The following is a 15,106-nucleotide window of genomic DNA, read 5'->3' as shown; positions in this document are numbered from 1 at the left end:
GCTGTTTATTGTGTGACAAATGTGTGTGTTGTTTTTTTAGGTTTAAATGTGTAATAACGGTGGTTTATTAACTGTTTAATATCTGTGAAAGTGCACAAATGGGGGAAAACGAAACAAATCCGCTGGACGTAACTTTTCGGGATCCTCCAAAAAGTCCACTGAAAAAATTTATTATATTTATATATAAAAATTATATTTCATCCTATATCATCTCATTTCATTTAATTTCATCCCAATGATTAATGTCTCAAATTAATCATCTTTATTTCATTTCATTTCACTCCATATATCATTTTTCATAAATTAAGAATATATAGCTTAAAGAGCTTAGTTACCAGGTCATAAAATCCCTGAAAAAATGAAAATATTGAAATTATTGTATTATCTACATTAACTTGTTGTGCGTCTTTTACTGGATTTTCTTTGAAATTAGTTTATGTATTCATTGTTAGTTAAGTTATGGGATAAATTTCTGTACAACTGTATAATTTTGAAAAAGTGATTGATATTAAATATAATAATGGCCATTCCACCGTTTCCTTCACAAGATTTGGCCAAACTTGTGCTGGGTGAGGAAACAATCTTGGCGGGAATCGATAGTTCAGTAGTATTAATAAACTTTAAACTAATTTTCATTGTTCATGGTCGTTATAGGATATTTGGCTGAGGAACAGTTAATGACTGCTTATGATGAATTTCTCCAAGCAAGTCCATACCTTGATGCTATGCAAAATGAATACGACAGGATATTTATGACATCTCTCAAAAATATTTTGGCAGAGTATAGAGCCGTCAAAATATATGGTAAGTAAAAGGATTACCAACTTTTGCCTGCTTACTAAAACAAAAAATGTCTTATTTAAGAATTTATCAGAAACTGTCAGAATTTTACTACAACAATATAAACTGCAAAATCATTGACGGTACCAAAATTTATTTGTCTTTTTATTTCCAGTGGAAACTTGCAGACCCTTTACACTCAGGAAGAAGCTGTTTCAATGTTCTAGCCTGTTAGAAATTGTTAAGTTTTTAATCAATTTCGTTGATATTAGTAAATTAGAGGCAATAGAAAAATCTAACAAGTAAGTAGTACTGGAATCAAGCAATTTGCAATGATGTACTTTTTTCCCAACTCTATTAATAACATAATAGGAAAATACTATTATAATAGAATACTGGATAACCAAAGCTCAGATTTTATCAATTATAACATTCTGTTAATTATTTTTACTTGTGCCCCAGCCTTCATTAGACAATGCTTAAACAAAAACTTTAACAATAATGAACTTACAAAACAAACAAAAAAATTAGAAATGAAATAGTAAAATTAACAGGTATAAAAATAAAATTATTTTAATAAGAATGGTAAGAGTTTGGTCATATTTGTTAACAGATTGGGGTTTATGGAGGTGGGGTGAAGCGGGAAGGTCCTGCACTCTTTTGGAATGTTATTGATTGCCAAATGTTTCAATTAGAATTTGTAATGGTTTTTGTAACCTTATGAATAAATTTATTATTTTTTTGTTGTTGTTATAGATGGTTAGTAGATCTGAATACATGGTATTAATTGGTTACTAGAGAGTCAATAAAAATTACAAAATAAATGATTCCATGTACTTTAGGACATGTCAAACCCTTCTAACTGGAACATGTAACTGCTTTGTGAAAGAAATAGTCAGAATGGTGGAAACCATATGTGTGGTCTCACAATACCTCTATGACCAGTAAATGTCTCTGGATCATGCTTTGTAAATGAGTGGGAATAATTGTAAAAGCTGTATCCCAAATCCTTGAAAAAGTTTAAAAGAATGGTTGAATGAGGTTTTGTTTCCAGGAAGACTGCATTTCTTTGTTTGCAGTCTGATTGTTGAGACCGATATATATTTGTTTCGTTTTTGTGGGTAAGACCTAGGAATGCTATTATCTGATATAGCCATTATAATGGATTCAAGACCTATAGATATAGATATTCCTATAGATATACCTATAGATAATCAAGTCAAGAATGTCATGTATACCATGGTTTAAATATTAAGTAAAAACAGATTTAGTTATTTTGCTCTTATTTGTTCTGAATTTACATTAAAAAATTTCAGCATCGACAAACGCCAAGTCTCAAATATTTCTAATAATAATGAATGTGCTGTTTGCAATTCTTCAAAATTGGCCAGCTGTATTTGCACAAATAGACAAACCAATCAGAATGTGGCTCAGAATAATGAAAATTTGCATTCTGTGGAGACAACTTCGCTTGCAGACCTTCCTGGTGAACAAATTCATATTTATTTATTTGTTAAAAATTGCTTATTTTGCTTGTCATAATAGATATTGAGATGGTTGTCTTTGATTTAAATTATTTAAAAAAACATTGTTGGAAGTAATCACAATTTTTGCTAGCTAGTTGGATAACCTTCATAGAAATTGAAAATGATTATCCTACTGCTTTTACCATTAAAAAGTTGGTTTTAGATTATTTAAGTACTTATTCTTTTCATAGACAGCTAAAAGAGCTCACAACCTCTGTGTGGTTAAGTGGTCACCTGCCCAAGTTATTACAACTATAGTGCCACCATCCACCTCCATTTATAAGGTTTATCTCTAAATTGTATTGCATAATAGTGTGTAAGCACAACAACATTCAATTGCTGTTCAAACCAGAACGTTGTTTCATCTCAGAAATATTTCAAATGGCTGTACATACATACTGCACACACTAAAATCTTTTTTTGAAGAAAAATATGTTAGAATGGTCACTTTTTATTACAATTTCTGAATGATTAACTTTAGGCAATCAAGTAGCAAGGCGGAGACCAGTAAGGTTTCTTGAAAAAACATCTACAGCTCTATGTGGCAGTGTTCAGAATAATAGAGTTCATAGTACAAATGTATCAATGGAAATGTTAAGTTATAATAAAGAACAAAATTCAAGCAACTCTTTTGTTAAGTCAAGTGGAGACAATTGTCCTATTGGCAGTATTAATTCCACAGTGAGTATTTATAAATTAATGAATAATTATTTCATTGAGGTACGTGATATATCATTGCGGAGATTTTAAGACACTGAAGTTGAAACTTAACTCTTTGGGGCAAGTCTCCGAATGGGGTGAATTGAACTTGGTTCAATTCAACCTGTTAAAGACACAAGTTTTGCGCGTTCACTGCGAAGAAGGACCCCTTTGTCATGGCGCCGCAATTCCAAAGAGTATCCCTGCAACCTTCCAGGAGTATCGGGATACTTGAGGTCGACATTTCCAGCGATGTCCAGTTAGGGAGTCATTTGGAAGGTAAAGCCAAGTTGGCGTCTAAAATGCTGGGAGTCCTCAACAGAGCGAAGCGGTACTTCACGCCTGGACAAAGACTTGCTTTATAAAGCACAAGTCCAGCCTCGCGTAGAGTACTGCTCCCATCTCCGGCCGGGGCTCCCAAATACCAGCTTCTTCCATTTGACTCCATACAGAAGAGGGCCGTTCGGATTGTCGATAATCCCATTCTCACGGATCGTTTGGAACCTCTGGGTCTGCAGAGGGACTTCGGTCCCTCTGTATCTTGTACCGTATGTTCCATGGGGAGTGCTCTGAGGAATTGTTCGAGATGATACCGGCATCTCGTTTTTACCATCGCACCGCCCGCCACCGGAGTAGAGTTCATCCATACTACCTGGAGCCACTGCGGTCATCCACAGTGTTTCCAGAGGTCTTTTTTGCCACGTACCATCCGGCTATGGAATGAGCTCTCCCCTCCACGGTGTTTCCCGAGCGCTATGACATGTCCTTCTTCAAACGAGGCTTGTGGATAGTATTATGCGGTAGGCAGCGGCTTGGCTCTGCCCCTGGCATTGCTGAAGTCCATGGCGACGGTAACCATCAGGTGGGCCGTATGCTCGTCTGCCTACAAGGGCAATAAATAAAAGCGGTGGAGACCTAAACAATACATACCTATTTGTGTGATCATCAATAATAATAATCATAGTCAAAAGAAAATGAGTTGATAAAGTGAGCAGAAAATGGTACTTAACTGTGTTATCTTAGGATATTAGTATTTAAGTGACATTTACTTTTTTTCATTTATTTTAGGCGAAAGAAGTAGATTTGTTAAAGGAATCAAAAGAGAAAATTCAAGAGTTCGATAGTATTTTGGATAAAGTCTGCCAGAACAATAAAGTAGTTGATAATATTAGTAATATTACAATTCAAGGGATAGGTAACAATTTCATTTCTGGTGCTGGCTCTTTTCAAGATTTTGCTTCTGGGGTCACAGGTATTACTTTTATGTAGTTTTAATCCAGTCTGATAAAAATCTTTTTTTTTTGCTTAGATGGGTGAACGAGCTCACAGCCCACCTGGTGATAAGTGGTTACTGGAGCCCAAAGACATCTACAACGTAAATGCGCCACCCACCTTGAGATATATGTTCTAAGATCTCAGTTAGTTAAAACGGCTGCCCTACCCTTCTGACCGAAACGCATTACTGCATCACGGCAGAGATAGGCAGGGCGATGGTACCTACTTGCGCGGACTCACAAGAGGTTTTACCACCAGTCTAATTTGTTAATATCCATTAACCAATAACCACCACCACCTTTCATTTGTTTTTTAATAGGTTGTAATAGTCCAAATGCTCCTGTGATTGAATTTTCTGCATCAGAAACTACAAAAATGCAGTATGTATTTGTTTAATTGTATAATAAAAATATAATTCACATTCAAGTCTTACATTTTGTAAATAAAAATATTTTAGGATTGCCGCCAATAAAGATACTGAAAATATGAAAGATGCTCAAGCTGTAGATAAGTGTGAATTGTTTTTTAAAGTAGAACCAAAAAGGAACTCTCAAAAACGGAATTCCCAAGTTCTTACAACATTAAAACCTAAACCACCAAAAGAACAGAAGATAAAAATTCTATCAAATGTTAAAGTAGATAGTCCATTCCAAAATAATGAGAGAATACATAAAATGCCACAGAATAATGCTACCTCTACTCCTGTACAAATGCAGACTATTGTCATCAATGGAAAACCTGCTTATAGAACACACCCTACAAGGGCAAATCTACAGAGTTTTACAAAAGATGAAATTCTGGCTATGCCTACAATTATTGTGGTGCCAGTGTCTAGTAAGTATAAGCAAAGTTAATGATGTTTGTGTTTTCAACTTATAGTACAATTCAATTAGTATAAGGGTTGGGATTACAAAATGTCAAAAAATTTCAGATCAATCTCAGATATCTTCATGTTCCCAGACAACCACCACAACATCGCAAAAGGAAATGACGTCAAATACAATAGATCCGGAAGAAAGATGTTTGGGACCCCTTATAATTGACGTCCCTAATAGTCCTATAATAAAAGGAAATAAAACTAATGTAATAGAAACTTCAAAAATATCTGGTCTTGTTAAAACTGTAGATATTATGAATAACCAAATTAAAAATCCGTCTGTGCCCAAAGATAGTCATCTCACAAATGTAGTTGATACAAATACTCCTCAAGTACTTCCAGTTGCCAAAAAATCGTCGTCGACCCCACGACGCACTTCACACATCAGGGTTTTAGATTTTGCAACTCCCAGAAGGGATTTACAAGAAACTATAAATGAGAAAATGATACATCATAACGCAAATACTCATGTTGAAGTATTTATTAGTAGACAATCAACTGAAATTGGTTTTGACAATAATTCAGTTACTACCACTGAAGAAATTAATGGAATGCCTAGAACTGAAAACAATAGTATAGAAAAAGGAGCGACAATAATTAACGATTTCACTTCAGGTAATGTTTCTTATCAGAAGCCAAAAAATAAAATTTCGGACTGGGATGCTGACTTACGTGCAATGGCGGCAGTAAATGAAAATCAGGTATTACAAAATTCCACTAGCAAAAAAACAAAGAAAAAGAAACCAGAGAAAAAAAAAATTAAAGATGATGATGTTGTAGAAATTAATACTGTTAAACCAAAAAGTAAGAAATATCGAAAAAAAGAAGCATCCACTGTTGTTATAGACAAAGAAGTTGCAAAGGTTCAGGATTTCCCTTCTATTAAACCTACTATAAATATAAAAAGTGGAAATGACTGGAATGCCGTTTCTTTAAAAGGTGTAAGCAAAAAAGAGAATGAAAAAAACTCTAAGCCAAATGACGAAAAATGTACTGAAACCCCTGAAGGGGATAGATTAACACTGCAAAATGTTGTTGATGCAAAGTTGAATATTTCTGAATTATTAGAAACTCCATATAAACAAGCTTTCTATGATATACAAATGGAAACGCCCCGATGCTTAGGTCTTGACTTACCTGGAGAACCAATGTCAGATGTAAAAATTATGAATATACCGACACCAAGATTTTTTGATAGTCCTAAAATAGTTCATTTGACTCCCTCATCGTATTCATCACGCCCTACTGACTATTCAAGTGGTGGATCATACTATAAACCTGATGACCAAGACTATTTGAGAATTTCTGATTTAGAAGGTCCGATCATTTCGTCAAAAGACGAGCCTTGTAAAGAAATATCCAATGAAGGTTGCGATGATAGTGCAAAGCCTTCGAGACCTGTAAGAAAATGTGCTAAAAATGTTTCATATTACAGAAATTCTAGACTGAAAGAAACAGAAAACAAGTCTAACCTCATTTCTCCTAAAAATGATACTATAACAGCCAAAAGTATATCTGATGACAAGAAGGAAGAATATATAAAACCTGAAAATAAACCCAAAGAAGCGCAATGTAAAAGTGAATTAAAAAAGAGGAATTCCAAAAAGCGCAAATCACCCATGATAAAAGATAGATCTTTTATGAAAATTAAACCTAGTGCTCGTACACCATCTAAGGAAAATTTACGCAGGACAAAAAAGAGCGTTTTCCTTAGTAAGTCCCCCAAGTTTCAAAAAAAATTCAAGGAGAGGAATAGTAATGCAACACCTATTATTCCATCAGTACCTACAAAATCACGTAGAAAGTCGTCTACACCTAGAAAACTGCATTGTAGTAAAACTTTTAACTCCGAAAGTTCTGAACAAGATTCACCAAAAGATGTTAAAGGCACAAAAAACATAATTTGTGGCACAAATTCTACTAACGTACAGGATTCTGATACAGAACAGTTAGCTTTGCGTTGGTCAGATGATGGGTCACAAGACATTAAAAGTGTTCAAGAATTAAGCACAACAAATGAAATAGAGGACTTATCGAAAATCCAGGAATACCTTGAAACCACCAATAAACAATATGAAGTCCAGGTTGGCACTTTGCAAATTGATTTAATAAAAAGGGGATTTGATGCTGAGACTGCTAAAATCATAGAGAGGGATTTATTAGATACGCCACCGCGAAATGATGGAAACACTGCAGAGCTTGAAACATCAAGTAATTCACAAAATGGAGATAAGACCTTTATGCAGAAAACTCTTAAACCCGATGATAGCAATTCCACTATTGAACCAAAAACATGTAAATCATTAGATGAAAGTGAATATGAAGTAGAACTCTCTGTCAGTGAATGTAATGAAGAAAGCAAGAATTTTTTTGCTTGTGAATACGTTGGGCAGATAGAAAAATCGAATTCATCGCCAGTAACTCTCAAAGACTCCTTCACAATGGAAATATGTGTAGATGATGATTTGACCATAAGGTTACGAGCAACCCCATTCACTGTGCTATTTGATCAAGATCCTAGTGAAGAACAAGAAATGTATAATGCAAAAGAAACGGAAGATGCGGTTAATTCTATAGTAAACATTGATAAACTTTACACTCCTCTTAAAGATACCGCAAAAGCCCAGTGTTATGAAATTTTTAACTCCACGCTAACGAGCTTGGATACTCCTCTCAAAGTTAGCAGTCCAAAAACTGGCCATGAAGTCACTGTGTCTGAAGTAGTTATAGAACGGGATAGAACGGATTCGAAAGATAAGACAGAAACGAAAAAGCGTAAGAGACCACAGAGCAACAGCATAGATGAACCTATTGAAACAAAGAAAACAAAACCGGATCCACAATATTTATTGTCATCTGCAAATATTCAAAATATGGATATAGATTCAGTACTAGAAAAGTTACATGGGCCTTAACAGATCGATATGTTATTAATGTGGGCTTTGCTAATCAGATCTCATTGTGTTCTTTTGTATGTTAAGGAGAGTTATTGAATTTATAAGAATCAACACATATTTTATAAGAAATGCTTTAACTAAGAACAATAAAATTATATGTGTAAAACACATAGTTGAGTCCTACTGTAATTGGATTGATTAGATTGTTAAGATAATATAATGTAATATGTTATTGTGCGAGCCACTTTAGTGATATAGTAAACTTTGTACATGTAAATTGTGTTATTTTTAATGGAAAACTGACAATCATAATACGCAAATGTTATAAGAAAACTTCCAAGGGCCTATGAAGTGGAATATAGTGCCATAAATATGGGTCACTAGGTAAAAGTAAAGACAGCGGTCCACCGCTTTGAAGATGCTATATGTGGGACAAGAAAAAAATTAATAATTTGGTATCATGAAATTCAGTTTGGCACCGGACGAAAAGGAATCATAAGGGTTTTGTTATCGGGCGGAAAGCAAAAGCGACTTGAGGCTGAGTGATGACTGATGACTAAACATTGATAATTTTTGTGGTAAAATAAAACTTTCAGTACACGCTCCTTAAGGAGCACTGTACAAATGTATATATAGGTCTTAATTTTTGTGTTAAAATAATAAATCTATGTACAGTGAGTAAATTAACATTATACTCAATTATGTTATTTTCGTAAAAAATACTTTATCTATAATTAAATATACCCAAGAGTTGCATTCTGCTGTTATTTGTACCTACCTGGTTTATTACCAAGAATACGTTAACTGCAATTAAAAAAAAAAGGGACAAAATTCTATGTTTCGAATAAACAAGCAGGATTTTGTTTTCTTTTAAAATTTACTGGCGTTTTTGTGAAATAAATTGAATCTGAAATGAATGGTTAAAAGGGTTAGGTGTTGTGTTAAGTGTGAAACATAATAATATGATTTGTTTGTAACGCAACGAATAAGAAGCAAAGTTTCCCTGTAAATACAGACTTAACATATATTCAGTGTTTGAATAAAATTCAAATCTATAAAATTATAAAGTTGCGGGGATGCATGACGAAGAGCCGTAGCCGTTAAACCAATTGATAACTATTGTAGGTAAACTGCAGTATTAACTTGGTGATTTCCGTGTACCGATAGCCACATACTACCAAGCGAGACGTCAGCTAGTTTGCATATTTACGCAAAAAAAAAAAACAATTGCGATTCTAACGTAATGTTTACAACAGCATTCTTTTCATAGAAAATCATAAAATTTCGTAATTCGTTTCGTTATGAAAAAATCAGACAGTTATACATGTTAATGCAAATAATTAAATGAGTGGTAAATTGATACAAAGTGCAGAAAGTATATAATACTTACATGTTGGAGTGCTCGAGAGGCGACACGAGGTCACGCGGCGAGATGCGACGTTGCTATTTGTGTCGGGAGCCTGCATCCGTGACCCACTTTAGCAACACCCCTTCCTGTTCCCCTAACGTATATTTTGGTCTAGGTTATCTGTTGTTTGAATTACTACTGTTTTTCGTTCGGTATTATTTTATTGGCGTTGATGGCCGAGGTGGTCATGGGTCGCTGGTGTTAATTGGTTAGCAGAGCTCATAAAATGATTTGACAATCATCTTAATTATTATTATTAAAGAAAAGCTTAATTAAGCACTGAAGACTGGAACTTAATTAAGCAATGAATTTGTAGATTCGGTTAATTTTTTTATATAAGTATATTTCATATTTCCTTACTAAATACAGACCGTATTTTTCTTTTTACCGGCTTCTGTCGCGAAGCAAAGTCTGATAGTAGCAGTCGTTACAATACAATCGAAACATGTCTAAAGTTCAGTGGGAACTTAACGTCTAGTGGACGGTGAGAACACACTCGTCTGTCCACTTACAGTAATCAAAACAAAATTCTAATTCTACTATTGGAAACCACTATATAATAGATACGGCGTTATTATTTCTAAAAATATCACCCGTGATATCTAACTAGTATATACAATATAGAATTCAAATGGAATAATTTACTAATTAACTTATTAAGGCAGGGTGTATTGTAAACCCGTGCGGCTATATTTCACCGTCTTTAGAATATCATCACGAGATCCTCGCGCAGGGGGCACGCCCATGGTACGCTGGACTACCGAATCCACCCATCAGACGACTCCTTCGCAATCTTGGCTGACGGAGGAAACGATGCAAACCACTCTACGTCGGCCATCACAGTTGGTAATTTAAGGCAGGCCACTGCTGTTCTGGGATACTCCAGTGAACCAGAACCAGTCTACCAGGTGGGAACGCGATACACCCCCAACCGATTGCTAATCACTCGATATCAACACTGCGGCACGTAAGAGTAACACCGCATCGTTCCTTAGTTTCTTTTTTAAAACATTTTATATATTTGCGAAATGTACTGGATACTATCGTAATCTTCTATAACCAAACAGCCGTGCTTATGCAATTGAGATCTCAATTCACAAGGCGCACTAGCATTCGCATGGTGTTTATATATTCCGGTAATCACGTAACTAATTGGAGGGTCTGGTTCTTTTTTTAAAGAGAGTAGACATAAATCCTATCGCACGGCCAGTTATAAAAAAAAAAAAAAATGAAAAAGAACAAAAATAAAAAAAGAAGACTATCGCCGAACGCACCGCACGCATTGTACACGCACACGCCGCTTGTTTTTTCACCTAAACATTTTTATGGACTTTTACTACTTTTCTATTAAATTGCGAACTCTTACTGACGATCATACTAGTCGTTGCGCGAGTGGTATACCAGTTTTGTGAACAAACAATTTAGAAGAGTGCCGTCAAGTCGTCAGGCCGGCTGCCGCCATTACGCGTCGTCCAGCAGTCACGTTCGTTGGATTCTGCAGCCTGTAAGAAGCTAGCGACGGGTTGGCAGGTAGGTACATCTACTTCTCATAACCTAGCCTCGGCCTGCCCTTCTTTTTGTTCATCTTTTAGTGATGCCCCTGAAGAAACTTCCCAAAATATAGAACCAGCGCACCGCCGTCGTGAACATTTGTAAATAGTTTTTCGCATTAGGGTCATAATCCAGTGCTGTTAAGGTTTTAATGTCCATAAGATATATAATGAGAGAAACAATTATCATGTAAATTTAGCATGTGCATCACATTTTTTACAGATCAGTAGCAAGGTTTGTTTAAAATAAAGCATTTTAAATTTTCATATTAAATAGAACTAGAAGCTTTGCGCCACCGTGAATTCTGTGATGGCTAGTAATACCGCAGGTTGTTCGGGTATAAATGATTGTGGGTGATTTTACACCACCTTTCGACCGCCTCACTCCCCCTCTCAAAGTGCAGCGCCGACGCGACGTCGCTCCTGACAATCTGCGTGCTCTGCTTATTTTCACCCGTAATTCCTTTGGCGGAAATTGCCTTTATAAAGAACGAGGAGTTTAGTTTTGGAGAGAAGTGCCTGGCTAGATTAAAATTAATTGGATGTAATTTTAAGCTGAAATGGTTTGTGTATATACTCGTATGTTAAGGTTAATCATGAATTTTTTCCAAGTTTGATTAAATACTATAGAAAACTAGACAAATACATTTAATTGAATTTACACAAATGACAAAGAATAAATTGGTTATAGGTAATTTTAATTTCAAGAGAATATAATACCTACATTACCTACACATTTGAGGAATGCACTTGTACTGTAAGGTAAATTTAGTAGCAAGACTAACTGAGACCAAGAATGTAATTCTACAAGTGAGTCGACTATTATCAAAGCCGGCAATGTGACTTTTGGACAATTATTGGTAAATCAGAAAAACGAATTATTGACTTTGGATTCCATTGGCAGTCACAAAACTTTTCTGAACGACATCTTAGATAAATAACAGGTTAAGTATCAACCTTTATTTAATGCAGGTTTTGAACCGTATTCTTTGAAGGAGACGATTATATTCAAATCAATCTGTATTGACATATCAATAACATTTTTTTGTTCAAATGCACAGATTGCCACCTTTGATAATAGACGACTCAAGTATGCAATCCTATTTATAGGTTTGGTAGGCAATTATTAATTTCGTGTAATTATGTAGTGTTGGTTGAGCCGTTATTACGTTATTAGCTGAAAAGGTTGAAAAGGGTTTTCACCCGAATCGAAATTAATAGTTTACAAAAAAATATATGTACACCTTTTTACCGAATATCACATGACAAAAGCAAGTGTGGCTATTATATAAGTACCGATAGTGAGTCAATAACAAAATGAACGTACTAGTTCATTAAATTTATTTAATTAAGAAAGCCCAACTATCTGACTGCGCATATAAATAGACTAATGCAAGGCGCAGGATTTGATACAATATAATAATAATATGACCTTAGAAAATCTAATAAACAAATATATACTAGAATATTGACATGTCAATAAAATATAGTAATCTGTCGTTTTTATTATTTTTCTCTTCCCAGAATTGCTAAGGGTACTTAATCCATAAACAATAAAGATATCTAACCTTTTATTAAATTGATTAGATTGAACTTGATACAGCCAAAGTACACACCATTGTCGATCTTTTACTACACGGGCTTCCAGCCAAATCGGTCGAGCTCACTACATAACTTTCAATTGGTTTTTATTATATTATTCTAGATAATCCAGTATTGTTTTATTTTGCCATAATATTTATTACGATGTTTTGGTTTTTATATGACTTAAATTTATAGTTTCATATAAGAATTTCATCAAAACTATCCAGTATTATAAGTGCTAAGTATTAGGTACCTTAAGTGTGTCAATTGGAGGCTTGATGTGCGTGGCCCCCGCTTCCACCCGTTTGGGCGGTGAGCGTGGGGCAGGTCGTCGGATCGATACCCGACGTCTGGCCCACGACCTCGCCTTTCTTACCACCTTCCTAAATACTAATTATGTGCTTTGACACAGGCTGCACAGGCTCGCACTGAATGAAAGGAACCATGGGTGCCAACGGGAGCGTTATTAATGTCGTCGCGATGCTTTGTCTTGTTTGTTTGTTAAAGACGTCCTTTGGAATGTTTTAACCTCGTCGATGGTTGGTAGGTTTTGTTTCGTTTACTGTTACTCAGAAAATACAGATTTATTGTTTAGAATGTAGTTGTAACGTTTTACGGGAGATGAAACTGAATTTATATTTAAAGAAACAAAATTATTCTTTGGGAATGGATAATTTATTTCAATAATTTTCTTGGATAATTTATTTGAAAGTACACATGTGACACCGAAAAGGATTTAGTCATAATATTTTTTTATCTATCAGAGTAGTTTAACTGCAACATATACCTAATATAAGGAAACAAGATTAAAAATGTATTCCCTGCACGTGAGCCATAATGCGATTTATCGGAGCAGGGTACAGAAGCACGTCGTGACTGGGATAGGTAGGTACTTCCAACAAAATACATCATAGGTGTTCCCTTTGTTATCCTATTCTTAGTTTCTGTAAACTGGATTTGTAACATTAAAATAAATTGTAGTTGTTATTTCGAGATTATAAAATATGCCAAATAATTTAAATTAGGGTGTTAAAATAATATTATGTTATATTCGCGAAGGACCGTTCCCGGAAACGAAAATAAATCTAGATACTTCTGAAAATGTCTAGCACAATATAATTTAAACATCGTTGTGTTCGATTTGGATCACGGTTTAAATATGAACTTGTTAAAACAATAATTAATAACCTATATTTGTTTAGTTAATCATATTAAGATGTTATTAGAGCCATTTTAATACAAAATATTTTAGTTTCGATTGACGAAAAATAAAAAGAGACAAAATTCATTAGCATTACGTGCAGTGGGAGTGCGGATTTGTCCAGAAACTTGATGCATCTTTGGGTGTGAGCGAGACACTTGCCACCCTCGTACTTTCGGCAGACCTCCCTCCACCCTGAAGGGAGGTAATGGACGCATGAGGCTCCTCGGCCGTGCGCTGTTCGCTCTTTATGTTGGCTTGCACGCGTGCACCAGCTAGTTTCTTTGACGTACCTTTGTTGTGGATTCCAATTTCCGAGCGAACTCTATCGGTTTTGGGGATCGTTTTGAAACTTCAGCTTTTGAATTATGTATACCTAATGACTACTACGTTTTAAGTAAGTACAGGTCGATGTGTTTTTAATAAATCCACGAGTCCGATTGAAATGCTGAGGGATATAAGAGGCCTTGAATATATTACAGAAGTAGTTTCTATATAAAAAATTAAAGGAGCACTATCTATCGATTTAGTATTACTTATATGTATTTCTGTATGTATATGTTTATGTTATTATATTTATGTGTGTAATTGTGCATGTATATAGTCTGATGTATATAGTCTGATATATTATGTATTAGTGTTTTTTTTATTATTATTGTTATTGTGTATTGTATCAATAAGTAAATTGATTAGATTGTACTCTTCTACCCACTTATGTAAAGCTCTCACTTTTTAAGAGCGGTTAGCTGGTAGATAACTCAATTGTTGAGTTAAGCTCGCCATTTTATAAGTTTTCGCTATTATTGTATTGTATTAACTGTGTGTACAATAAAGAATAAAGAATAGAATAGAATAGGATAAAAATAAAAATGTCTGACATTGAATTATAAAATACAATCAGAACACTAGCAGTAGATAGCTACAATAGGGAGTCTTATCATTAGAAAAGATCTCATAAAGACAACTGTTCTGTGAATACAAGAATTATCCAAGAAAGGAGGTTGGAGGATGTTGTATGCAGTGTACAGTGGAAATTCCTTTTTATTCGGCAACCCAAGCTCAAAATGATAATGCATTTCAATTGATTAATTTTAATCAAATTACTTTTTGAGCTCAATCATCTATTTTATTTTAACCGTATTTTTTATCCCTTTACTGTCGTTTCTAATCATGCAAATTTTTCAAGAAGGGTGGGTGGCGCTCTGAAACCGAAACTTGAATATCCACCCTGCGAAGGTCGTTCAAAAGTTCTTCTACGAAATGAATCCGCGCAAGCGAAACACTTTCATTTACTATTTGCTTTGAAAGT

The 15,106-nt window shown here is 34.7% G+C and overlaps 1 protein-coding gene across 1 annotated transcript; it reads left to right on the top strand.

The window, feature by feature from the left end:
• The first annotated feature begins 364 nt into the window (after positions 1-364).
• On the top strand, positions 365-8,810 carry LOC110384853 (uncharacterized). Its single transcript, XM_038012852.2, has 9 exons — positions 365-569; positions 655-804; positions 956-1,082; positions 2,097-2,266; positions 2,788-2,987; positions 4,074-4,257; positions 4,600-4,660; positions 4,738-5,114; positions 5,212-8,810. The coding sequence occupies exons 1-9, from the start codon at positions 521-523 to the stop codon at positions 8,070-8,072; spliced, it is 4,179 nt and encodes a 1,392-aa protein (XP_037868780.1). The 5' UTR covers positions 365-520; the 3' UTR covers positions 8,073-8,810.
• Positions 8,811-15,106: the final 6,296 nt, after the last annotated feature.

Source organism: Bombyx mori, chromosome 9 (genome assembly GCF_030269925.1).
Source record: "Bombyx mori chromosome 9, ASM3026992v2".
In the NCBI taxonomy this organism is placed as follows: Eukaryota; Metazoa; Arthropoda; class Insecta; order Lepidoptera; family Bombycidae; genus Bombyx; species Bombyx mori.
The sequence above is the reverse complement of the archived record's forward strand: the minus strand, read 5'-3'. Positions and strand labels throughout refer to the sequence as shown.

Excerpts from the sequence above, each read along its gene's own strand:
- LOC110384853 (XM_038012852.2), top strand. The coding sequence starts at position 521 with ATGGCCATTCCACCGTTTCCTTCACAAGATTTGGCCAAACTTGTGCTG. Across the intron at positions 1,083-2,096 it reads GCAATAGAAAAATCTAACAA|CATCGACAAACGCCAAGTCT; the intron begins GTAAGTAGTACT and ends AAAAAATTTCAG. Across the intron at positions 2,267-2,787 it reads TTCGCTTGCAGACCTTCCTG|GCAATCAAGTAGCAAGGCGG; the intron begins GTGAACAAATTC and ends GATTAACTTTAG.